Source organism: Podarcis filfolensis, assembly GCF_964270895.1.
Source record: "Podarcis filfolensis genome assembly, chromosome: 10".
NCBI classification, from domain to species: Eukaryota; Metazoa; Chordata; class Lepidosauria; order Squamata; family Lacertidae; genus Podarcis; species Podarcis filfolensis.
This window is the reverse complement of record NC_139612.1, coordinates 1,903,158-1,928,936: the sequence shown is the minus strand read 5'-3', so window position 1 is coordinate 1,928,936 and position 25,779 is coordinate 1,903,158. Positions and strand designations below refer to the sequence as shown.

The 25,779-nt window shown below is 45.0% G+C and overlaps 1 protein-coding gene across 3 annotated transcripts in view; it reads left to right on the top strand.

The window, feature by feature from the left end:
• The first annotated feature begins 5,915 nt into the window (after positions 1 to 5,915).
• The window catches only part of LOC310744219 (phytanoyl-CoA dioxygenase, peroxisomal-like), a 31,464-nt gene continuing 11,600 nt past the window's right edge, over positions 5,916 to 25,779 (top strand). Inside the window, exons 1-6 of one of the 3 annotated variants that reach the window (XM_083575356.1) lie at positions 5,916 to 6,940; positions 8,133 to 8,267; positions 10,245 to 10,300; positions 10,808 to 10,918; positions 11,546 to 11,714; positions 13,685 to 13,766. In XM_083575356.1, the coding sequence (XP_083431482.1) occupies positions 8,187 to 8,267; positions 10,245 to 10,300; positions 10,808 to 10,918; positions 11,546 to 11,714; positions 13,685 to 13,766 (499 nt within the window). In that variant the 5' untranslated portion in view covers positions 5,916 to 6,940; positions 8,133 to 8,186. Of the gene's footprint in view, positions 6,941 to 8,021; positions 8,268 to 10,244; positions 10,301 to 10,807; positions 10,919 to 11,545; positions 11,715 to 13,684; positions 13,767 to 25,779 lie in introns of those variants that run through there. The other 2 variants (XM_083575355.1, XM_083575357.1) reach the window with 2 other exon arrangements.

The following is a 25,779-nucleotide window of genomic DNA, read 5'->3' as shown; positions in this document are numbered from 1 at the left end:
AAGAATACTTGGCTAGTTTAGATGTATTCAAGTCTCCAGGGCCAGATGAACTGCATCCAAGAATATTAAAAGAACTGGCAGGTGTGATCTCAGAACCACTGGCAGTCATCTTTGAGAATTCCTGGAGAACAGGCGAAGTCCCGGCAGACTGGAGGAGGGCAAATGTTGTCCCTATTTTCAAAAAGGGGGAAAGAGAGGACCCAAATAATTACCGCCCAGTCAGTCTGACATCAATACCAGGGAAGATTCTGGAGCAGATCATTAAGCAAACAGTCTGTGAGCACCTAGAAAGGAATGCTGTGATCACCAATAGTCAGCATGGATTTCTGAAAAATAAGTCATGTCAGACTAACCTGATCTCGTTTTTTGACAGAATTACAAGCCTGGTAGATGAAGGGAACGCAGTGGATGTAGCCTACCTTGATTTCAGCAAGGCATTTGACAAGGTGCCCCATGGTATTCTTGTAAAGAAGCTGGTAAAATGTGGTCTTGACTATGGTACCACTCAGTGGCTTTGTAACTGGCTGACTGACCGAGCCCAAAGGGTGCTCATCAATGGTTCCTCTTCATCCTGGATAAGAGTGACTAGTGGGGTGCCACAGGGTTCTGTCTTGGGCCCGGTCTTATTCAACATCTTTATCAACGACTTGGATGATGGACTCAAGGGCATCCTGATCAAATTTGCAGATGACACCAAACAGGGAGGGGTGGCTAACACCCCAGAGGACAGGATCACACTTCAAAACGACCTTGACAGATTAGAGAACTGGGCCAAAACAAGCAAGATGAATTTTAACAGGGAGAAATGTAAAGTATTGCACTTGGGCAAAAAAAATGAGAGGCACAAATACAAGATGGGTGACACCTGGCTTGAGAGCAGTACATGTGAAAAGGATCTAGGAGTCTTGGTTGACCACAAACTTGACATGAGCCAACAGTGTGACGCGGCAGCTAAAAAAGCCAATGCAATTCTGGGCTGCATCAATAGGAGTATAGCATCTAGATCAAGGGAAGTAATAGTGCCACTGTATTCTGCTCTGGTCAGACCTCACCTGGAGTACTGTGTCCAGTTCTGGGCACCACAGTTCAAGAAGGACATTGACAAACTGGAACGTGTCCAGAGGAGGGCAACCAAAATGGTCAAAGGCCTGGAAACGATGCCTTATGAGGAACGGCCAAGGGAGCTGGGCATGTTTAGCCTGGAGAAGAGGAGGTTAAGGGGTGATATGATAGCCATGTTCAAATATATAAAAGGATGTCACATAGAGGAGGGAGAAAGGTTGTTTTCTGCTGCTCCAGAGAAGCGGACACGGAGCAATGGATCCAAACTACAAGAAAGAAGATTCCACCTAAACATTAGGAAGAACTTCCTGACAGTAAGAGCTGTTCGACAGTGGAATTTGCTGCCAAGGAGTGTGGTGGAGTCTCCTTCTTTGGAGGTCTTTAAGCAGAGGCTTGACAACCATATGTCAAGAGTGCTCTGATGGTGTTTCCTGCTTGGCAGGGGGTTGGACTCGATGGCCCTTGTGGTCTCTTCCAACTCTTCTATGATTCTATGAGGTGACACCAACAGTGACTCCAACAGGGATGCCAGAGCTATTGGCGTCACTACCTACAGGAAATGCTGCCAGGGTGGAAGAGGGAGAAGTGAGGCGAATATTAAAGGAGGTAAACACGAGGAAGGCTATGGGCCCAGATGGGGTGGTTGGCAGGGTGCTAAGAGATTGTTCGGACCAACTGGCAGGAATCTTTATGAAGATTTTTAACCAGTCTCTAGCCCAAGCCACTGTTTCACCCTGTCTGAAATCCGCTACCATTATACCCCTGCCAAAAACATCAAAGATAGACAGTCTGAATGCTTTTCGCCCTGTGGCGTTGACACCCATTATAATGAAATGTTCCGAAAAACTGGTGAGGAAGCGCATCTTATCTTGTCTGCCAGTGGGACTTGACCCTTACCAGTTTGCGTACAAGGCAAAGAGATCCACAGAGGATGCTGTGGCAATGGCTTTACATGCTGTCCTGACTGATTTGGAGAAGCAAGGGAACTACGCGAGACTGTTATTTGTAGACTTTAGTTCTGCATTTAATACTATTCTTCCACATAGATTGGTGCCTAAATTATTAGACCTGGGACTTCCACCATGTTTGTGCAGGTGGATATTAGACCAAACTCCACCGGTCCTCTCGCCGCGCATGCTGCGATGGACTGTTTTCCTGGCTGTCTACCACTACCAGCTCGTCCATCGCCCAGGGAAATTGATGGGCCATGCCAACGCCCTCAGCCGTTGCCCTCTTCCAGCGTTTGTGGAAGACCCGGCTCCAGCTTCATCGCTCCTCCTGATTGAGGATCTTCTGGCAGCGCCTGTATCGGCTGCCACTGTGGCCTCCGCATCTGCCCAGGATCGCGCCATCAGCCGTGTGCTCAACTGGGTGTGGAGGGGGCGGCCACAAGGGCCTTTTGCATCAGAGTTCCAACCGTTCGCAACCAGACAACATGAACTCTCGGCTCATCGCGGCTGTCTGCTGTGGGGAGATCGTGTCGTGATTCCCCAAAGACTCCGTCAATGCGTCCTGGAGGCTCTGCACATTGGCCACCCGGGAATCGTCAAAATGAAGGCGTTGGCTTGGTGTTACGTCTGGTGGCTAACATGGACGATGCCATCACTGCCTGGGTGTCCGCCTGTCAAGCGTGCCAATTATTGAGGCCTGCACCACCAGCAGCTAAGGGACACACCTGGGAGACGCCCAAGACACCCTGGTCGAGGGTGCACATCGATCTGGCTGGCCCCTTTCACGGCTGGACCTTTATGGTAGTGGTGGACGCCTATTCCAAATGGCTGGAGGTGGCCCTGATGCCCTCCACCCCTACCGAGGCCGTCCTCCGGGTGCTGCGAGGCCTGTTTGCGACGCATGGGTGTCCTGATGTCCTTGTCTCCGACAACGGACCGCAGTTCACGTCAGGCACTTTTGAGCGGTATCTTTTGGGACTGGGCATCCGCCATGCCCTAACGGCACCATTTCATCCATCCAGCAATGGGCAAGCGGAGAGAATGGTGCGCTCGGCAAAAGAGGCACTGGTGCGCCTGGACCGGGGAGACTGGCATGAGCGGGTCACCGAATACTTGTTCGTGCAACACATCACCCCTCATGCGGCCACAGGGCAGAGTCCTGCTGAACTGCTTATGGGCCGCCGCCTCAGGTCACCACTCGACTGGCTGCACCCGGACTTTGCCGTGGCCGAACCCCCAGGCTGTGCCAACGTGCCTAACAGGTTCTAAACGCAGCATAAGAGGTCTCTGTAGTATAGTGTATTTTAAAATGGGGTTTAAGAGTTATTAGGGGTTTTGAATGTTTTATGTGGTTTTTATGTAGTTTTTATGTAGTTTTATGTAGTTTTGTGGTAGTCTTATGTAGTTTTTATGTAGTTTTATGTAGTTTTTCAATTTCATTGTTCCGCAAGGGACAATGACAATAAAGTTATCGTTATCGTTATCCATAAATATTTCACATTATGAGGTTTATTTCAGTTCTACTGGTTTCACTATTTCACCTTATCCTTCCTATGTATGACATAAAATTTTCCCATTCTTTTTGAAATGTTTCATCACCCTGTGGTCAAATTTTCCCTGTTAATCTAGCTATTTCTGCATATTCCATTACCTTCTGTTGCCATTCTTCTACTGTTGGTACTTGCTGTTGCTGTGGGCTAACAATAACCTTGCCACTGTTAGTGCATATGAGAACAATTTCTGGTCATTCTTAGTAATGTCTTCTCCTACCATTCCCAACAAGAATGCCCTGGCTTTTTCAAAAACGTGTATCTAAATATCTTATTTAATTCATTATATATATTTTCCCAATACGTTTTTTCCTTATCACAAGACCACCACATGTGAAAGAAACTACCTTCTTTCACCCCACATTTCCAGCAATTCTTGTTTCCTGTTTTATACATCCTTGTCAATTTAATTGGCGTGAGGTACCATCTGTACATCATTTTTAACAGATTTTCTTCTAACAAGGTACATGCTGTAAATTTTAGCCCTGTGTTCCATAATTTTATCCACTTCTCATATTCAATGTTATGGCCAACATCCATTGCCCATTTAATCATAACACTCTTGATTTCCTCATCTTTTGTGTGCCATTCTATTAAAAACTCATAAACTTTGGACAGTATTTTGCATTATTCTGTAATACTGCAATTTCTAATATTGATCTTGTTTGTTCAAAACCTCTTGCTTTTTGTCTTTTGAGAAAATGTCATTCATTTGGTGGTATTCCATCCAGCTTGATAGTTTATCTTTTAGTTCCTCATAAGGCCTGATCTTAATTACGTTATTTTCTTCCAACAGTATGTCTCTATACGTTAGCCATTCTCCTTTCATGTTTATTTTTTTCACTGAGAAGGCTTATTGGGGTGACAGCCACCATGGTGTTTTCCTTTCAAACCACTCTTTATATCTCTTCCAAACTTCATAAAGTGATCAAAGGTATGCATGCCACCCATATCTGTTTCCAAACCCCTCCAGATCTAATATATCTGTGTTGTTCAAGCTAAACCATTCTTTTAACCATGTTACGCAAGCAGCTTCGTAATGTATTTTAAGATCTGGTAGTGAAAAGCTGCCTCTTTCCCTTTTATCCGTTAGAAGTTTAAATTTTATTCTAGGCTTCTTCCCCTGCCATACAAACCTAGAAATTGTTTTTTGCCACTCCTTGAATTGACCTAATCCAGTAACAATCGGGATAGTTTGGAATAAAAAGAGCAACTTAGGTAGGACACTCATCTTTATAACTGCTATCCTTCCCCAGAAGGATAGTTTCAGTCTATCCCAAATTTCCAAATTTGTTTTTACTTCTTTCCATGTTGTTTTATAATTGTCCTTAAATAGGTTTGTATTTTTCGGGGAGAGCCAGACACCCAAATATTTTATTTTCTTTACCACTGTTGTTTCCGTTTTGCTTTGATCTATTTGTTCCCCATTCATATTTTTTACCATCATTTTTGTTTTACCCTTGTTAATTTTCAGTCCTGCCAACAAACCAAATTCTTCAATTACTTTTAATGCTTCTGCTGTCAAGATTTGTGGTTCCTGTAATGTCAGAACTATATCGTCAGCAAAGGCTTTGACCTTGTATTATTTTTCTTCACACTTCATCCCTGTAATTCTTTCTGTCTCTCTTATATTTTGAAGTAATACTTCCAGTACTGATATAAATAGTGCCCTTTGTGATTTGAAGACTCTCTGTCAGTCCGCTATTTATTATGAGTTTCGCAATTTGTTCTTTGTAAATTGCCTCTATACTCCTTAGAAAATTTGTACCCAGGCCCATTATTTCTAGATTCTTTTTCATAAAGGACCAAGACACATTATCAAACACCTTTTCCATGTCTATAAAAACCAATGTGGCTTGTTTATTTATTTTAATTTCTAAGTATTCAATTATATTTACTATGTTTTGTAAATTATCTTTTAAATGCCATCTTGGTACAAAGTCCGCTTGGTCTGGATGTATTTGTAGTCCCATAATCTTTTTTAGCCTCTGTGCTAATACATTTGCGAACAATTTATAATCGTTACTAAGCAGTGATATTGGTCTAAAATTTTTTACATTTGTAAGATCCGTTCCTTGTTTAGGTATTAATGTAATAAACGCTTCTTCCCACGTCATCGGAATCTGCCCTTTCTTCATTATACTTCTTCATTACTTCCTTTAATGAAGGAATTAGTTGTTGGCTTAATTTCTTATAATATTTAATTGGTATACCATCAGGCCCTGGTGCCTTTCCATTTTCTCTTGTGTAATTGTTTCCATAATTTCTTCCTCTGAAATCAGTCTTTCTAGTTGTTCTCTTCTTTCTTGCAAGATTGCCTTTAATTTATGTTCCTCTAGGTAAGTTCTTATTTTTTCCTCATTTTCTTTGGGTGTTTTGTATAATTCTTTATAAAATTTATAGAAAACTTTCCTTATTTCTTTGGGATTATCTATTATTTGATTACTATCTTTCATTGTATTTATGAAGTTCTGCCCTTGTTTTTTCTTTAATTGCCAGGCCAGCCATTTTCCCGTTTTGTTTGCTGATTCAAAATTTTGTTGTTTTAATCGTTTAACTTTCCATTCCACTTCTTGATTTATAATCATAGATAGTTGCGTTTGCAACAATTTAAGTGCTTGTTTTAATTTTGGGTCTTCTGGCTCCCTAACCATCTGTTTTTCTATGTCTTTTATTTTATTTAATATTTCTTCTTTGTTCTTTTCCTTTTTCCTCTTAAGAATACAGTTTTGTTGCAGGAAGAATCCTCGCATAACAGCTTCGCTTGCATCCCAAACTAACATTAATATCAGTACCTTTATTTAAATTTAATTCAAAATATGTGTTTAAGTGTTTTTTATCTAGTATCTCTGTATTGTCTAGCAAGCTGTCATTCATTCTCCACCTTCGCGTTGTTAAATCTTTACTCTTCCATTCCATTACAGTGGCATTATGATCTGACAGTGTCTTTGGTAAAATTTCAGCTTTCACCACTCTTGTGGTTAATTCTCAAAACTCTTAGCAAACTTTCCCCAGGCCTTTTTATAACATAAGCCATTTCAGTATTTTTCACTGTACAGAGAGAGAAGCAGAACAACATACAAGCAACAAGCTGGCAGGGGCAAAAGTAGATTAGAAGATTAATTAAATAAACATTTGACATTGATAATGTTAGAATGAAGTAGGGGCGGAGCTTTGCCGTATGTGATGCATATAATGAATATATAATGAATCTCATTCTGACAATACAACCAGGAAGTGGGGGGGGTCATGTCTTATGATTCGACTCATGAAAGGCGGCTCAGTTCCTCATAGGCTCTTCAGGAGGCGAGATCTCAGTGAGGCTTCTGGACTCGGACAAGGCTTCGTCAGATCAAGGCCTCCAATCGAAACACTCAGGTATTTTGATATTATTACTATTACTACTTGGATTGTGCTCTCAACCTTCTTCTAGACAGACACTATTGTAAATTCATAAACAGTTCCTTATTATAGAGAACAACTATGCACGCAGAACACATTTTTGAGCAGCCATTTTGTGTAGAGACTCGATTAGCCTCTAATATATGTACTGTAACAGAAGATACTAAAAAGAACTTTAAAATTGGCCATGACCATTTTGTCATGGAGGACAAACCCTAACCACCACTATGATAATAGGGATGTGCTCAGCCCCTTCAGTTATGCTTTCCGTGATGGAGAGAGAGAAGGAGAAATCAAAAATAAGACACTTCAGACTTTAAGGCAGAGCTTTCCAAACTTTTCATGTTGGTGACACACTTTTTAGACATGCATCGTTTTGCGACACAGTAATTCAGTTTTACTAGCAAGCAGGAGGCTCAACTAACCCCTTTCCAGCCCCAGGATGAGTGCAGGGAGCATTCAAGTGACACACCTGCACACTGCGGCCGACACACCAACACGTCTGACACACAGTTTGGAAAGCTCTGCTTTGAGGCGTGGACTCTTCAGCATCTTCATCAGAGCTTGGTTCTTTATTTTTCACTTAACAAATTGGAAACTTAATTAGACATAAGATAAATTGCACGTAGCCTCATATTCACAAAATTCCATGCCTTTAACTTCCTGGTGTGTTGCAGCTTGAGAGAAGCCGGACTTTACACATGTTCATGGGAGCCAAGGGGGAGGCTGAGGTCCCTTTGGCCCCCCTAATAACATATTTGAAGGGGCTGCGGCCTCCCAAGTTGATGGCCATTGCCCTTCAAATGGTGTGCATCTTGTGCCGCATCTTGTGGCTGATGATGCGGGGCGGGGTTCACCTGCCCCCCTTTATTTGTTGGCCCCCCTGCGCGTGTTAAACCCAGAGGTTTTTAAAAGAGTATTTTAGTTCCTTGTGTAGCAGTAATAATTAAACAGTGTCAGTACTGGTCTGGAACCCATTTTCCGGGATGCCGCCGCCGCCGCCGCCACCTGAGCAGGCGCCCCTGCCTGGCCCTTGGGGGGTCTTGCGCTCGACTGTCTCAGCCCCCCAGGCCGCAGCCTCGCCTCGGGCTCCTCTCTCCGAAACTGCTGCTTCTTCCGGCGCCGCTGCTCTCCTTTCGCCCGGCGACGCCTCTCTTCTCTCCCGCAGAGCCGCGCCGAGAAGGAGGGAGCCGCCAGAGCCGCGCCGCCCGCTCTCCTCGCCATGGCCGGCGCCCCCGCCTCGCTCCGCCTGCGCGCCCTGCTGCGCCCCGTCCTGCGCTCCTGCGCCTCCTCGCCGCGCCCCGTATCCTTTGGGCCGCGCGGGCAGCCGGGAGGAGAAGCTCCTCGTCCAGTCCGGCAGGGAGGGCGGGCGGGCGGGCGGGCGGGCAAGGTTGGCTGAAATTTCTTGCCGTTGGAATCCAGCTTTAGCAACTCCCTTTAGCTTTGTGTATAGTATTATGCCTTCCGTGGTTGGCCATGCAGAATGCCATCCTAGATATTTTATACATTGGGGAGATAAGTTAGAAGCGGGTTTACAAGCCAGAGAGGCAGTGGGGGAGCCAAGGTAGAGTCTGCCTCCTGATGCTTCGCTTCCGCCCGGGGGGGGGGGGCGAGTGGTTCTGTGCTTGTCCTGCGCTTTCTAGCCAAGGTCTGAGCGGTTTTGCCTTTGCCTCACTGCTTTCCCCGGTAAACTTGCTCTTTGGCAACAAATTGGAACAGACTGCAATCTGCAGAAAACCAAATTCAGCCCGATTCAGCCCAAAATATCAAGTTTCCTGGTGAAAAGTGGCAGGGCAGACAGAGGTGTGGATAAGCCCTCAGACTTGCCTTTGCCCCACAGCTTCCCCCCAGGAAAACCTGATCTTTACAGCTGAATTGGAGCAAACAGCAATCAGGTTTGCTCTGATTTATCACTAGAAAGTGGCTTTTCCTAATGAAAGTGACAGGACAAGGGCAAACTGCTCAGCCCTGTGCCTAAAAAGCTTGGAACAAGCAGGAAACTGCTCAGCCCCATGATTTCTCGGCACACGACAAGCACAAGCCTGTCGCTCTTCTCTTCTTGCATTGCCATTTCCACACGCGTTAATAAGCACCAGGTTCCCAGCTCTCCAGGTTGCGTTTACTGGATACTTTCTTTGCCCCAGAAAGTCCTCAGATGCCATTGTGGCCGTATATCTATATATCTATATATCTACATTTCAAGTATCAAATAATGCAGTACAACCCAATACAAGGGAAAAGGGAAGAGCGGAGCTTTGGTCTGTTCCAGTAAAACAATTACATCAGCCATGTCTCTCTTTGAAAAGTGTCTTGTCAAAGGTTTCCATGAAGCACGGTGGTCTATATCTGGTTCTGTCGTTGCTGTATAAGAAATAAAACCTGTCTAAATAGCTTAAAGAATTGTCTGCGTCTTTCTACAAGCTCAAAGTTTACAGGTTCCATGACTGCCAAGTCCCAAAGTTGCCAATACCAGACTTCCATAAGGTCAGAGTCCCAAGTTCTCCAGAATCTAGTTGTTGTGAGTTTTGTTGAAATAATTAATGATGTGATTAAGCCCTGGTGGTCCATTCCAAGGCTATGATGCTCTTGACTGTAATATTATAAACATGCCATTTGACTTTGACATTCTTTTTAAAAAAGTTTTTTATATTAATACAAATAAACTCATTTATACAGAAGGGTATTTAATGCATCACACAGAGGCAGTTTTGCCAGTATTTGTGGCTTCCAGCAGTTTCCATTTTTGTTTTGTAGATTTTTCATTTCAGTGTTATAACACTGGTATTTTTTATTAATTTTCTTGGAAGACACCACTTTGTGTTTGGCAATTGTTTTCCATCTGGTGTTTCTGCTGATATTTAGAAAGTGCCAATATGGAAGGCACTATTGTAAAAATATTTGCTTTCCTCAAATAGTTTTCCATTTGCCATTATAAGTTGCCACCTGGGTGACCTTTGGAGTTTAATAAAAACTTAACAGAGTTTTGATAAAAAACATTGATTGTTTTAACTCTAATATTCATTATACAGAGTTTAGAATGCAGTCTATGAGTTACATTAAAATGCCCCCTTCCTATGCGGTTAACTTGCATCGGAGGAGGGAACCATTGATACAAAAGCTTGGATATAAATATGAATAATAATTTAAGCTTAATATAGTATATTTCCTCCACCATATCAATAGTTATTATGATTCAGAATCAATTCTGAGTTTTTATATCGCACAATAATATATAATAATCTAAATAAAACAAATGTAAGTTCCTTAACATGTGCTCCAGACACGATTTCCTACTTCAGCCCAATTTACTACAGTGAAATACCGAACTCAATACCAGTAGGTGACGACTTAAATTATTTCTTCTATTAAAAAATAGATATGTTATGTTGATGGTGGCAATGAAAGGAAACCATGTTTAATTTCCTTAGAATTCCATCCTTGGATGTGGCGAACCTTTGATAATTTGAAGTGCATTAACCATCAAATTGCTGCCTCACCAGAGTCCTGCGGAATTTGCTATTCTGAAGCAGTAAGCTTATGGGCATGGTTGCATCTGTGTATTTGTGGATTAGTAGAAACTTTTGTGCCTCTACACTCAAGAAGCAAACAGCAAACTAACTTTTGTGCTGACTTCATGGAAATAAATACCTTCATGGTACTGCAGATTTTGAACTTCAGGGACCCCCTCCCACATGGACCTGCCTGTTTTCCCTAGAGCTCCTCTGTGCTGCAGGAGACCCCGGGGTGTGTTGTAGGTTGCATAAGAGTTCCCAGGGAGCGCTTATTTCCTAGACTTCATCCTTGCCCTGTGAACTTACCCACTGTATGTTCCTATCTCTGCAGTTACACCTTAGATAATAATGTTCTAAGCCCAGAGCAAAGGGATTTCTATGAGGAGAACGGCTATCTCGTCATAAAAAATCTGGTCTCGGATGAGGATGTTGAACGTTTCAGGTAAACTGTAGCCATGTGTCCTAATCACATATAGTGAGATTGTCTAAAACAAGTATCTTCAGCCTTTTCAGACGCAGAACTCACTTTTCACCCAAACATGCATTCAGGACCCATTTCTTAATCTCTTTTTCCATATCTTTGCAGGGTGGTGGTGCTCCTGTTCCAACCCCCCTTGGGTCAGTCTTGACCCCCCCCCCCGTGGTACTTGACCCCACCCCCAGTGGTTTAAAGCACACTGGTTGCAGTCCAGAGGTCTCTCTTGAGGTGTGCCCAAGAGCTTGTGTTTGCCAAGCAAGACCTGAAGGCCACAAGAAGGGCCCCACTCCAAATGAAAATTCCCTCTGGATTTACAAGAACATCCAGCCATTTGATACGAGGCATAATTCACTTCTCGCTTATAAATATGCACTCAAAGCCTCACAGAGAATGAGTTATGTGGATCTCTAAATCTATGGATGATGGGTGGTATACAAATTTAATAAATTAAAAAAAAGTTATTACCCATGATTTTGCACAGTAGAAGTATCCAGTTTGATTTGATTTAATTTAATTTACAAAGGCAATAACCATGGTTAAACAGCATAGCAAACTTTGCCATGAATAACTTTTTTTGAATTCTCTCCTCAGAAATGAGTTCATGAAGATCTGCAGACAGGAAGTGATTGTCCCTGGTCTGACGGTCATGAGAGATGTTTCAGCTTCCAAGTCGGAGTTTGTTCTAGATCATAAAACAGTTTCCAAAATACAGGATTTCCAGCAACATGAGAAGCTCTTCAGATATTGTAGATTGCCTCAGGTTAAAAAAGGGAGCAGCCACGGGGAAGACCTGTACGAAATAGGAAACTTCATTAATTACCGTATTTTTCGCTCTATAACACGCACCCGACCATAACACGCACGTAGTTTTTAGAGGAGGAAAACAAGGAAAAAAATATTCTAAACAAAACAGTGGATGTATGAGTTTTGTGGTTCATGCTGTGGCCACAGACATGTGATCTGACAGTGAGTTTGGGGTAGCCCAATGCAAAAATCCTGAGGATCCATGTGGATCCATGCTTTGTAACCACGTTTTTGCACCACTGCAGCCCCAGGCAACAGTGGGTGCGTGATTTTTTTGGTGCAAGATGTAGCCATGGACATGCTATGTGGTCTGATGGTGAATTTGGGGTGACCCATTGCAAAGATCCTGAGCATCCATGTGGATCCGTGCTTTGTAACCACGTTTTAAGTGGGGAGGGAAGGAAAAGCACTCAAGGGACAAGGAGCACGCGTGGGGTGTGTGGAGAAGGATGCTGCTAATAATGAAGAGGGGTATAAGGGAAAAGGCTCCTCTCCTCTCCCACTTTGCTTCTTTAAAGAAGCAGGCTCTGCTTTTCTCCCTCCTCCCCGCTCATCCCCGGCTTAGCGAGCTGAACAACTTTGCTGCTATGTAGCGAGCTGAGTGGGGAGGAGAGAGGGACAGAGAGCCTGCTTGCTTTAAAGGAACCAACCGGACAGGAGCCGCTTACACTCGTGTAAGCGGCTCCTCTCCTCTCCCGCTTTGCTCCTTTAAAAAAGCAGTCTCTCTGTCCCTCTCTCCTCCCCACTCAGCAGCTCTTCTCCCGCTTTGCTGTTTCAAAGCGAGCCACGGAGGAGGGAAGGAAGGGGAACCATGGATCCTCTGCTCACGACTGCAGCAGATCCCCCTGCCACCCGTAGGCATTCCCTCCATAACACGCACAGACATTTTCCCTTACTTTCTAGGAGGAAAAAAGTGAGTGTTATGGTGCAAAAAATATGGTAACTTGCTAGCATAGTAAGGCAGTCATTTTCTATCAGGAACAGCACAATATAACAAAGGTTAAGTGACACCAACAGTGAAATGATGCCAGAGATGCGGGAACAGGATGTCCCATGGCTCCATATTTTTTTATAAAAGTTGAAAGCAGCCAGAGTGTGAATTGAAAAAAACAAGCAACTTCCTCCTGGTACCAGAGTCTTTCCGTATTTCCCTCACCTCCTTAAACTGAATAAGAGATTTACACTGGGAATATGGCCTGGGAAGGAGCAAAGTATGACATCCATCACATGGTGCTGCAGTCCTATTCAAAATACGTCCTCCTCACTTCCATATGGCTGCTTTTAAATTAAGGAAGCAATACTGCAGTAGATTTGATCTGCTATTTTGTCTCGTTCAATAGATGCTTTAAGCAGAGTATAACTTTTGCAGATTGTACCCAATGTCTAGTGAAATCAGACATCTCTGCAGTGGTGATCACTGTGTGTGATATTTAACCAACTTTTGGTGCTAGCTCAAGCATTAGCATTAGCCCAAGGGAATTCCCCCCTCCCCCCCACATGTATCCTTTCCACCTCCAAATCTGGGGGGGAAACCCAGAACACGTTTTGGGGAAGTGCAGAGGGCACTTCCTGATCAAGGAAAAACCCTTGCTCTAATGAAACATTCACCTTAGCTCTATGTTGACATGCTATTAATTGTCATGTTAAGTATAAATCAACATAAAGGGATTTAATTTTTTTTAATTAATCTCTGTGCTATAGGAATAGGTAGCTCCAGACAGTTTACTGCTGGATGGGAGTTTAATTCCTGTTCGTTTCAATGGGATATCTATAGATGTCTCTCAGCAGTGCATAGCACTGGTTGCTGTTTCAACACTGGTGTATTGATCATGCGTATTCACTTGAGTCTTGCCCATGAAATATAAGGGGTAATATATTTTTAGCGTGTTTAAATATGCATCTCATGAGAAACTTTCTTCACCTTAGGTATTGAAATATGTTGAATGCTTCACGGGACCAAACATCATGGCTATGCATGCCATGTTGATAAATAAGCCTCCGGATTCTGGTAAGAAATAATTGAATGGATGAAAAATAAAATACTCTGTTCAAGAATGCTAGCATGTATGTAAATATTGTTGGACTTGCCCCCCTTTTTTTGCAAGGTCCTGTAGGTATACCTAGAGAATTAGCTACTGTGATGCAAGTCTAAACGAAGATGTATAGTTGTATACAACATGGTTCATTCTGATACACGTCTTGAACTCTCAGATTTTGTATTGGTACTCTCTGTTGTGACGTGGGGTTTGTGATTTCAGCTCTCTTGACATAATACGCTGGAGACAGTTCTGTAGTAACACTTCTTTATTAAAGCAAACAAGACTGAGAACTGAGGAGGGGAGAGCTACATTTATAGGGACAGGGAACTAGCTAGAAAGGATACATTTTGGAGGGAACAATATCAGGCAATCACAGTCCTGCCTTTTGGAGGAAACCAATAAGACAGAGGATCCAAATACAGCAGCTTAAATGAACCAATAGTAGCTGTACCCTCTGGAACCAAAAGGCAGTTACTTTACCCTAATGCAAATACAGACAACAATAATACAGATATAAAATCCTTTGACTCAATACACAACACCCCTCCCCCCCTAGTGAGCACCGCAGACGTAATCTCTCAGGTACTGTGGGGGCCTACAACTTCTACTTGATCTCCTGACAACAGGTGTTGCCGGTTCTGGATTGGATGTTACCTGTGGTAGGGGGGGTGCTATAGGGGTTTCGTCAGGAACAGATGGAGTCCCAGACATCGCAGGGTCCCCTACCTGTACCTCGTCCTCCTGAGGACTAGCAGACCCTGGTTCATTTGCTGAAGCCCCTGGTGACTGCACCTCTGGGCCATTTTCACTCTGGTCTTGCAGCTCTGCGTCGTTAGCCAGGGATGAATTATCTGACCCCTCCCTGCTGAGCGCCCGGCGCCTCAGCTGATCTATATGTCTCTTCCAAACTTGCCCATTTTCCAAGGTCACATAGTAGGACACTGGTCCACTAGTCCGGGTGACCACACCAGCCACCCACCGCGGACCTCGTGAATAGTTCCTCACCCAGACCAGATCTTCAGGGGCGAGATACCTTGTTGTGTCAGCCTCAGCCTGGGGGGTTGCTCTTGAATTACGGTTTGGCATTTTATCGGGGTGGACATAATCCAGCACCGTTACCAGTCTTCTACCCAAGAGCAGCTCAGCTGGCGACTTGCCCGTCGCAGTACACGGCGTCGCATGCTGCAAAAATAACATTCGCGCGATGCGAGCTGACCAGTTACCCTCCATTAAGCGCGCAATGGATTCTTTGGCTGTTCTTACCATGCGCTCAGCCTGCCCATTGGAGGATGGGTGAAAGGGCGCGGATGTGACCCCTCTTATGAAGTTATCAGCCAAGAATGCCCTGAATTCTTGGGATACAAAAGCTGCCCCATTATCTGATACAATGGTCTCAGGTAACCCGTGGGTTGCAAACAGCTGCCTCAACACCTTGATTACGGCAGCTGATGCCATGCTAGGGACCATCGCCACTTCTAACCATTTGGAATATGCATCGACGATAACCAAAAAGACCTTCCCCTGGAATGGCCCAGCAAAATCTAAGTGCAGCCGGCTCCAGGGAGATCTGGACTGCTCCCACCAGTGAACTGGTGCTCTGGCCACTTCTGGCCGCACCTCTTGGCATGCCTTGCATGTTCGTACCCATTGTTCTATGTTCTGGTCCATTCCAGGCCACCACACATAACATCGGGCTAGCGACTTCATCCTGACCATTCCCGGGTGTCCCATGTGAAGCGTCTCAAGAACCCTGTTTCTCAGTGGTGCTGGGATGATCACCCTATCTCCCCACAGGAGACAACCCTTATGCATGGACAACTCGTGCTGCCTTGTCGCATAAGGCCGGAATTTGTCTTCATGCGGACCACCTGGCCACCCCCTCCCCACCCAAGTGAGCACACGGGAGAGAACAACATCTTTCCTCGTTTTCTCAGCTATATCAGTAGCTGTTACAGGAGCCCCCGGAAGTGTTTCCAGCATCATTATGTGCTCTGCTGGAGCAGGATCCACATTGTTCCCGCCAGGAAGAGGCAATCGACTCAGCGCATCAGCGTGGCACAACCGTTTCCCCGGCACATGGGTCAAGGTGTACTGGAACCCGTTCAGGAATATAGACCAACGCAACATTCTGGGGGAGAGAATTTGTGGGGTTTGTTTGTTCGGGTTGAACAACCCTAACAGTGGTTTGTGGTCCGTTTCAATGGAGAAATGGCGACCATGGAACTTTTTGATTCCTGCCACAATTGCAAGCGCCTCTTTGTCAATTTGAGCATAGTTGCGCTCCGTGGGCGACAACGTACGGGAATAGAAAGAGATGGGCTTTTCCGACCCATCCGGTTCCCTATGACTCAGCACCGCCCCCAGGCCGTATTGAGAGGCATCACATGCCAGGACCAGCGGCTTCGACTCATCATAATGAGCAAGGACGCTCCTGCTACTCAGCATTCCTCGCAAGGAGTCAAAAGCCTTCTGCTGCCCCTGCCCCCATCGCCACACGTTCTTTTTCTGCAACAGTCGATGTAATGGTTCAGCTACCGAAGCTTTCTGGGGTAAGAACGAATGATAAAAGTTAATAAGTCCCAGGAATGACTGCAACTGCGTCTTGTTCTGTGGTCGTGGTGCCTCGATGATGGCCTTAATCTTAGCATCTGTGGGGTGGATGCCTGATGCATCAATTTTAAACCCCAAGAAATCCACAGTTGGCACCCCAAAACTGCATTTTTCCTTTTTCAGTTGCAACCCCACCTCCTTGAACTTGAGCAACACTGCACGGACACGCGCAACCAGTTCCTGTGGGTCTTTTCCAGCAATCAAAACGTCATAAAAAAATGGCAAGACCCCCGGCAGACCTCTTAACAGGCGTTCCATGAGCCCTTGAAAAATCCCTGGGGCCACACAAACTCCAAATTGTAATCTGTTAACTCTGAACGCCCCTTTATGTGTGACAATAGTCTGTGCTTCCGCTGATTGTGGGGTTACTGGCAGCTGTTGGTAAGCTTGTGCCAGGTCAATTTTGGCGAACACCTTGCCCCCAGCCAGTTTAGCCAACAGATGTGATACGACTGGAATGGGGTATGAGTTTCCCCTGAGTGCCTTATTGATAGTACATTTGTAATCTGCACAGATCCTGACTTCCCCATTTGCTTTAAGGGGCGTGACGATTGGAGTCTCCCACTTAGCAGAGTCCATGGGTGAGAGAACTCCCTGCTTGACCAATTTATCCAGCTCTGCTTCGATCTTGGGTTGCAGTGCAAATGGCACTCGCCTTGGTTTGAGTCGGATTGGGGCCACCCCAGGGTCCAATTCGAAGTCAACTGGGGGCCCTTTATAACAACCCAGTTTTCCATTAAAGAGACCAGCAAATTCTTTGCATAATGCCTCGCTCATCTCAGGGCAGGTTTGGATTGAATTAAGCCCTGATATACTCAGTCCCAGGGCGGGGAACCAGTCAGTGCCCAGGAGACTGGGGCGACTGCCCTTCGCAATCACCAGTTTGAGTACCGCCTGTTTGTCCCGGAACTGTACTCTCACGGCACACATTCCCATGACATGGATGCGGCCCGCTGAGTATGACTGTAAGGTTGCCAGGAAGGGCTCCAGAGGGGGCAACTTACCCCTGGGGAAGAATGTCCTCGCGGTCTGGTCCGACACGATAGTGAATCCAGATCCGGAGTCCACCTCCATGTCGCACAGCTGACCCTCAATCTTCACCTTGACGTGTGCCTTGCCTTGCACTGGAAACTGCACGACCCTCCCGTTGATCTCCGTTACATAGTGGCAGTCCTTTAGAACATGGTTTGCCGTGGACGGTCTGCGATGCTCCAGTCTAGTTGCTCCTGTCGCTCACAACGCCGCCGATCTACAGACCCTGGCGATGTGACCTGTCTTCCCGCACGTCCGGCACATAGCATCCCGGAAACGACAACTCTTCCGCTCATGGTTTCCGCCACAACCAGGGCACCTGCCTCGGTGATCTTTGTGCACTGTGCAGGCCTGACGCACTGACTCGACCCCACGGACTGGGCTTTGGCTCGGAGTAGCCTCTAGCTCGTCCATGGCATGCACAACTTCTATCTTAGGGGCCTTGCGACTGGCATCAAGCTCCTCTCTTTCATAATTCTCCGTGGCGGTGGCCTCCTTCAAGGCTGAAGCAAGGGTAACCTCTTCTTTAGCCACGATGCGTCTTCTGGCTTTGTTGCTGCTCAGACCACCGATAAACCGATCCAGGAGAGTCTCTTCCAGATCTTGGAAGTTGCAGTGCTGAGCGAGCTTCCGCAGTTCAGCTAGGAATGCAGATACAGACTCCCCAGCACGCTGCTGCCTCTTATGAAACTCCAACCGCCGGGCCATCTTGGTCTCAGTAGGCGCCAAATGGCTTGTCAGGCAGGCAAGAATATCTTTGAAAGGTGTCTCACTTAGCTTCGCTGGAGCAAGCAATGCCTTGGCCAGCTTGAAGGTCTCAGGCCCACAGTAGCTCAGGAATGTGGCCCTTCTTTTGCTGGCATCGGTGATCCCTTGAGCCACTGCGAAGAACTCAAAGCGTTCGACGTAGTCTTCCCACGTGTGGGGCTCTGATGGCTGGAAGGGCTCCAATACCCTTGGACTCTCCATTGTCCTGTGGGCAGGGTCGTCTTCTCAGCCGGCCAGTGAGTCTTGTTCTTAGCTACAATCCGGACTCTGAGGCAGGGCTGCGTTTAACCGCTCCTCAGCATTCCGGATCCCATCCTCGTCGCCAGTTGTTGTGACGTGGGGTTTGTGATTTCAGCTCTCTTGACATAATATGCTGGAGACAGTTCTGTAGTAACGCTTCTTTATTACAGCAAACAAGACTGAGAACTGAGGAGGGGAGAGCTACATTTATAGGGACAGGGAACTAGCTAGAAAGGATACATTTTGGAGGGAACAATATCAGGCAATCACAGTCCTGCCTTTTGGAGGAAACCAATAAGACAGAGGATCCAAATACAGCAGCTTAAATGAACCAATAGTAGCTGTACCCTCTGGAACCAAAAGGCAGTTACTTTACCCTAATGCAAATACAGACAATAATAATACAGATATAAAATCCTTTGACTCAATACACAACACTCTCTAAATCAGAGGTGGGACCTTTCTTTTTCCTGTTTGCTGCTTTATTCCTTCTGGGTATAATCTGTGAGCATGGACAGAGCCAAAAGTGACTGTGCCACACTTTTCTCCCTTGGCATCCTCTCTTCCTCATTCCCCCCCTTTCTTGCAGTCCTCTGCCTGATTTCATTCTTTAAAAGGTTTTATTCATTTTCCACTGAATATCACATGTACAGCACATGTCGCAACATACCAACCACAGTGTCACAGAAGATCAGATCTTATTCCTGAGAGTTAGTCCAAATAGTCTCTCTACTATTTGGATTGTGGTGGGTTCCTATTACAATGTTGTTGCATATATTCAAGAAACATTTGCTAAGTGTTGTAGAAAAGGTAAGGACTCGGTTTTTCTTTATTTGCATGAATTTGGTAGGTTAGTTTTTCAGCAAAGGCTATTGTCCATATCCGGGAATACCAGGCTTCAATGTTTACAGAAACTGCAGAATGCTATTGCATAGCAATTTGAAATTTCTATACACACCACTAATAGGACAAATGCTAACTGTTCCTTTTGAGAGTTAGAAGTGTTCAGAATCCCAAGTAATGCAAGTTTGGGAGAGATTTGTAGGTCCACTTTGAACATTAAACTCAGTTCTCCAAAAACTGAAGACCAAAAAGGTTAAAAAAAGGTAAAGGTACCCCTGCCCGTACGGGCCAGTCTTGACAGACTCTAGGGTTGTGCGCTCATCTCACTTAAGAGGCCGGGGGCCAGCGCTGTCCGAAGACACTTCCGGGTCACGTGGCCAGCGTGACGAAGCTGCTCCAGCGAACCGGCACCAGAGCAGCACACGGAACGCCGTTTACCTTCCCGCTATAAAGCGGTACCTATTTATCTACTTGCACTTAAGGGTGCTTTTGAACTGCTAGGTGGGCAGGAGCTGGGACCAAACGACGGGAGCTCACCCCGCCGCGGGGATTCGAACCGCCGACCATGCAATTGGCAAGTCCTAGGCGCTGAGGTTTTACCCACAGCGCCACCTAAAAGGTTAAACCTCTTTACAAAACCACATGTATAGGAAGGACCCTGCAGCTCTTTTTGCTTCAGGCCCTCGTCAGCCGTATCAGTTCAGTTCCAGGGATTTTGGTGTCATTCCTCTCCATAGTAGAGGTTTGTGTGGGGAGGAAGAACTCCCTGAAGTGGGATATAGATCTTTTGAAGTCAGGGCATCAAGATAAGTGGGACACTCTCATGGGGCACTTGCGTTACCTGGCAGGAGGAACCTTGCAGAATGAGAAAATGTGTGTTTTTATCATTGTGGGCTGCTTTGAGGCCTAGACGGTGAAAAGTGGGATATAAAATTTAAATTAAATTATTAAGATAGTAAAGTACCGGTATATGGAAAAGTAAGGAATCCCTGAGTCCCATCTCATCTGGGCCACTTTCAGGGCTGCTATTAGGAATAGAACTCTTCAGTTGTTGCTACCAGGTGTTCCAGTTTCCTGGGTTTTGGCACTTGGCAGCGACTAGAGCAGGGGTGTCTAAACTTTTTTCAAAGAGGGGCAGATTTGATGAGGTGAACATGTGTGAGGGCCGACCAAACTTTTTTTAGGATTGAAGTTGTTGAGCTTTTTTAAGATTTTACCCCAGGAAATAAACTGCCACAGGGCCCGGATTAAGCCAACCGGCGGGCCGAATTAGGCCCCTGAAACGGACTTTGGACATGCCTGGGCTAGAGTAACTCTGGTAAAGAGAGCAGAGGGAGGGTGGAACATGGTTGGGACTAGGAATTGCATGTAGCTATTTGAAACCCAACCCTTATGATGGCTGTCTCCTAGGATATCCCTTCATAATAATAATCTCTTAAATGTGAAATTAATCTTATATTTTGTGATGCAAATATGAGATAGAAATATTCTGAATAAAGTATCCTGCCTTACAGTAACAAAGCAAGCATGAAGGGCTTAATTGTGTCTTCCTAAATTACCTTCAAACTGCTAGCCTTGCTGTTGAATGTGAGGTTGGTTTCTCATGACTGTCTTCCCTCCCATTCATAAGTGACAACGCTGACTGCTGTTGGAAGGGCAGGTCTTTGTCTAATGCTAAAAGGAGAGAACAGAATTTCTGTCCAGAAGCTGCAGCCTCAGTATAAATGCCTGCACTTATATACAGACAAGTAATTCAACACCCTAAACAATAAGAGGGATTTTACATAGCGTTTCAGTGGAATTATGCTCCTGGCAAAACATTCTGCATTGTCACTATAATGTAATTTCACCAGCATGAATTCCTAGGTATTTGTGGTACATTGTATTGTCCACTTGAAATTAAATCCAAAATTTATAGGTCATTCCTGCCATGCCATCACTACAATAGATTGCAGGGCAGCAGCTGAAGAAGGAGCAAAAAGGGTTTTCTTGTGTGTGTGCTTCTTTGTGGCTGATTAGCTGCTCTCCCTGTGCAAAGGTCAGAGGGGGCAGGCTTTCTGTTGAGGCAGGTGATTAGCTGTGGGAGGAGCTTATCAGAGCTTGCAGGGCAGCGGCTGCAAGTTTGATCCATCTTTTAGATTTAGGGGAGCTAGTCTCAAACGTTTGTTGGGGGAGACCTAGGTTTTTTTTGGGGGGGGAGTTATTTGTCCTGTCTTCACGCTTTTTATGATGGAGGACCGCTGTAGCCACCCCCAATGACACGTTCTCAAGATGGAGGGGGAGGGAACAGCTGCAGTCGCCTGCGGTTCCTGCGCAATGTTTGCCATCTTGCCAAAGGTTGCAGGCAGCTTTATGTGCAGCAATTGCATGTTGATTGCCCTCTTAGAAGACAAAGTCCAGCAACTGGAGGAACGTGTAGCTACGCTCCAAAGAATTAGAGAGCTGGAGCTCTTCTTGGAAGCAACAGAGCACACTGTCTCCACCAGGGAGGAGACAGGGGACTCCCCTGAGAAGGAGGCTAGTTCACCAACACAGGAGCCAGATATATGGAGAAACGTGACTCAAAGAAGTAGGAGGCCCAGGGTTCGCTCTGATTGTTTAGAAATACACAATCACTTTGAGGTCCTCTCCCCTAGCATGGAAGACGAAGAGCAGACTCCATTTGAGGATCTCTCCCTCATTACAGTCGATCAGGTATATGAAGACGAGCAGCAAAGTCAGTCCTCAGGGAATGTGCAGGCGACCTTGGAACGGACAGCTCACGGAAGAACCCCGACCAAACCTAAGAGGAGGCGTGTAGTGGTGATAGGGGATTCCCTACTGAGGGGAACAGAAGCAGTGATCTGTGGGCCTGACAAGATGTCTCGGGAAGTGTGCTGTCTCCCCGGGGCTAAGATCCAAGATGTAACTGAATGACTGCAAGGAATCATAAAACCCACTGACAAATACCCCTTCCTCTTGGTTCATGTGGGAACCAATGACACTGCAAGCAATAGCCTCCAGAAGATCAAAAGAGACTACGAGGCTCTGGGCAGGAAATTGAAGCAATTAAATGCACAAATTGTCATCTCATCTGTCCTCCCAGTTGAACGACGTGGCCCAGGGAGAGAGGGAAAAATAGTGGAAGTGAACAGCTGGCTTCGCAAATGGTGTAAACAGGAACGGTTTGGATTCTTAGATCACGGACTGCAGTTTCTTGAAGATGGACTTCTGGCAAGCGATGGGCTGCACCTCACAACGGTTGGGAGGAATGTTTTTGCCAAAAATCTCAGAAACCTCATCAGGAGGGCTTTAAACTGACTAATGTGGGGGAGGGAGACAGTGCTCCTGAAGGTAGGAGTCTATCAACTGATGAAGATGATCATCCAAATGTCATAGACCAAATGGAGCAAACAGCACGCAGACCTAGTGGTGGGAGGAAAAAAATCCTTAAATAAGAGACACGGGGGAATGATTAATGGACTTCAATGTCTGTACACTAATGCGCAAAGCATGGGAAATAAACAAGATGAGCTTGAGCTCTTGGTACAGCAAACTAAATATGACATAATAGGCATCACTGAAACCTGGTGGGATAAGTCCCACGATTGGAATGTAATAATGGAGGGATACAATCTATTTCAGAGAAACAGACCAGACTGGGAACAGTTATGGACCACAGGTATGAAGTTTACGGCATGTAATGCCTTAAAAGAGAATCTAATGAAAATGATCTACAGGTGGTACATAACACCAGTCAAGCTTGCAAAAATCTACCATTTGCCCGATAATAAATGCTGGAAATGTAATGAGACTGAAGGTACATTCTTTCACCTTTGGTGGACATGCCCAAGGATTAAGACTTTCTGGGAGATGATTTATAATGAAATGAAAAAGGTATTTAAATATACCTTCTTGAAGAAACCAGAGGCCTTTCTCCTGGGCATGGTCGGCCAATTGGTGCCAAAGAAGGATAGAACTTTCTTTATGTATGCTACAACAGCAGCAAGAATACTTATCGCAAAGCACTGGAAGACACAAGATTTACCCACCCGGGAAGAATGGCAGATGAAGTTGATGGACTACATGGAACTGGCGGAAATGACTGGCAGAATCCGAGACCAGGGAGAAGAGTTGGCGGAAGAAGATTGGAAAAAAATTAAAGTCTATTTACAGAAATACTGTAAAATTAATGAATGTTAGAAGGATGCTGGAATGAAGTTACATGGCTTTAGCAGAAATGTTATAAAGAATTAAGTAAAAATAGATTGTTAATGGGTCAAAGTGGAAAATTTAAGGTTAGATTGTGTTAAGATAAATTGTAGAACAAAAACTGAGTAAGATGGAAAGGATTTGCTGAAACAGCTAATTGAATTAGAATACAAAAAAGGGAGGTGTGAGGAGGTCGATGAAACAAGTAAATGAAAGACAAAGATATGGAAATATTGGATGTGCTTTTAATTGTTTTTGTTTTTCTCTTTGTTTTACTGTATTGTTTTTTGTTTTTTTTCTTTCCTATGTATTGTAAGGTATTGATTTGTTCTATTTAATTTTTCATTTTTTCTTTCTTCTTTTTTCTGTAATCTTTAAACCTTTAATAAATATTTTTTTTTTTTTAAAAAAAAGAGAAACAGACCAGACAAGAAAGGAGGAGGAGTGGCGTTATATGTCAGGGATGTGTATACCTGTGAAGAGATCCAAGGTTTAGAACCTCAAAGCCAAAGTGAGAGCATTTGGGTCAAAATTAAGGGAGAGAAGAATAACAGTGACCTCATTGTGGGAGTTTACTATAGGTCCCCAAGCCAAACGGAGGTCATAGATGATGCCTTCCTGGAACAGATGGCCAAGCATGCAAAAGGAAGGGAGATAGTAGTAATGGGGGACTTCAATTACCCAGATATCTGTTGGATGTCAAACTCAGCCAAGAGCATAAGGTCAAACAGATTCCTCACTGGCCTTGCAGACAACTTCATTGTCCAGAAAGTGGGAGAAGCAACAAGAGGAACAGCCATTTTAGATCTGGTCCTAACCAATGTTGATGACCTGGTTAGTGGGATAGAAGTGGAAGGATCATTAGGCGCGAGTGATCATGCTCTTCTGAAGTTTACTATACAGCGGAAAGGAGCAGCCAAGCATACTAGGACTCAATTTCTTGACTTTAAGAAAGCCGACTTCATAAAACTTAGGGAAGTGCTGAGTGAGATCCCATGGACAGTAATACTAAAAGGAAAGGGAGTTCATGATGGCTGGGAGATTGTTAAGAGGGAGATAGTAAAAGCACAACTTCAGGCAATACCAATGAGACGGAAACATGGAAGGTGCCTAAAGAAGCCAGGGTGGCTATCTAAAGAACTTTTAACTGAGTTAAGATTAAAAAGATGTGTACAAAAAATGGAAAAGGGGGGAAACCACCAAAGAGGAATTCAAACAAATAGCCAGCACGTGTAGACACAAAGTCAGAAAAGCTAAAGCACAGAATGAACTCAGGCTTGCTAGAGAGGTTAAAAGCAACAAAAAAGGCTTTTATGGGTATGTTCGTAGCAAAAGGAAGAACAAAGAAACAGTGGGGTCACTCAGAGGAGATGGTGAAATGCAAACAGGGGACACAGAAAGGGCTGAACTCCTCAATGCCTTCTTTGCCTCAGTCTTCTCCAATAAAGAAAACAATGCCCGACCTGAAGAATTTGGAGCAAATGATTCAGCAGAGGAAACACAGCCCAGAATAACTAAGGAGATAGTACAAGAATACTTGGCTAGTCTAGATGTATTCAAGTCTCCAGGCCCAGATGAACTGCATCCAAGAGTATTAAAAGAACTGGCAGACGTGATCTCAGAACCACTGGCAGACGTGATCTCAGAACCACTTGAGAATTCCTGGAGAACAGGCGAAGTCCCGGCAGACTGGAGGAGGGCAAATGTTGTCCCTATTTTCAAAAAGGGGGAAAGAGAGGACCCAAATAATTACCGCCCAGTCAGTCTGACATCAATACCAGGGAAGATTCTGGAGCAGATCATTAAGCAAACAGTCTGTGAGCACCTAGAAAGGAATGCTGTGATCACCAATAGTCAGCATGGATTTCTGAAAAATAAGTCATGTCAGACTAACCTGATCTCGTTTTTTGACAGAATTACAAACAGGCAAAGTCCCGGCAGACTGGAGGAGGGCAAATGTTGTCCCTATTTTCAAAAAGGGGAAAAGAGAGGATCCAAATAATTACCGCCCAGTCAGTCTGACATCAATACCAGGGAAGATTCTGGAGCAGATCATTACGCAAACAGTCTGTGAGCACCTTAGAAAGGAATGCTGTGAGGACTTCCACGTTGGCGCCTCCGGCAATGGCGGAGCTCCTCCGATCGGGAGGAACTTGCTCCGTAGAAAGCAGGGTCTGACCGCCACGGCGAAGGCGGAGACCCATTGAAATCATAAGCGGGAGAAGCTTGTGAACCTGGGATTCGGCTGGCACCTTTTGCGCCTCCCCTACTCCCGGGGAAAACCCTGTTTTGGGGGTC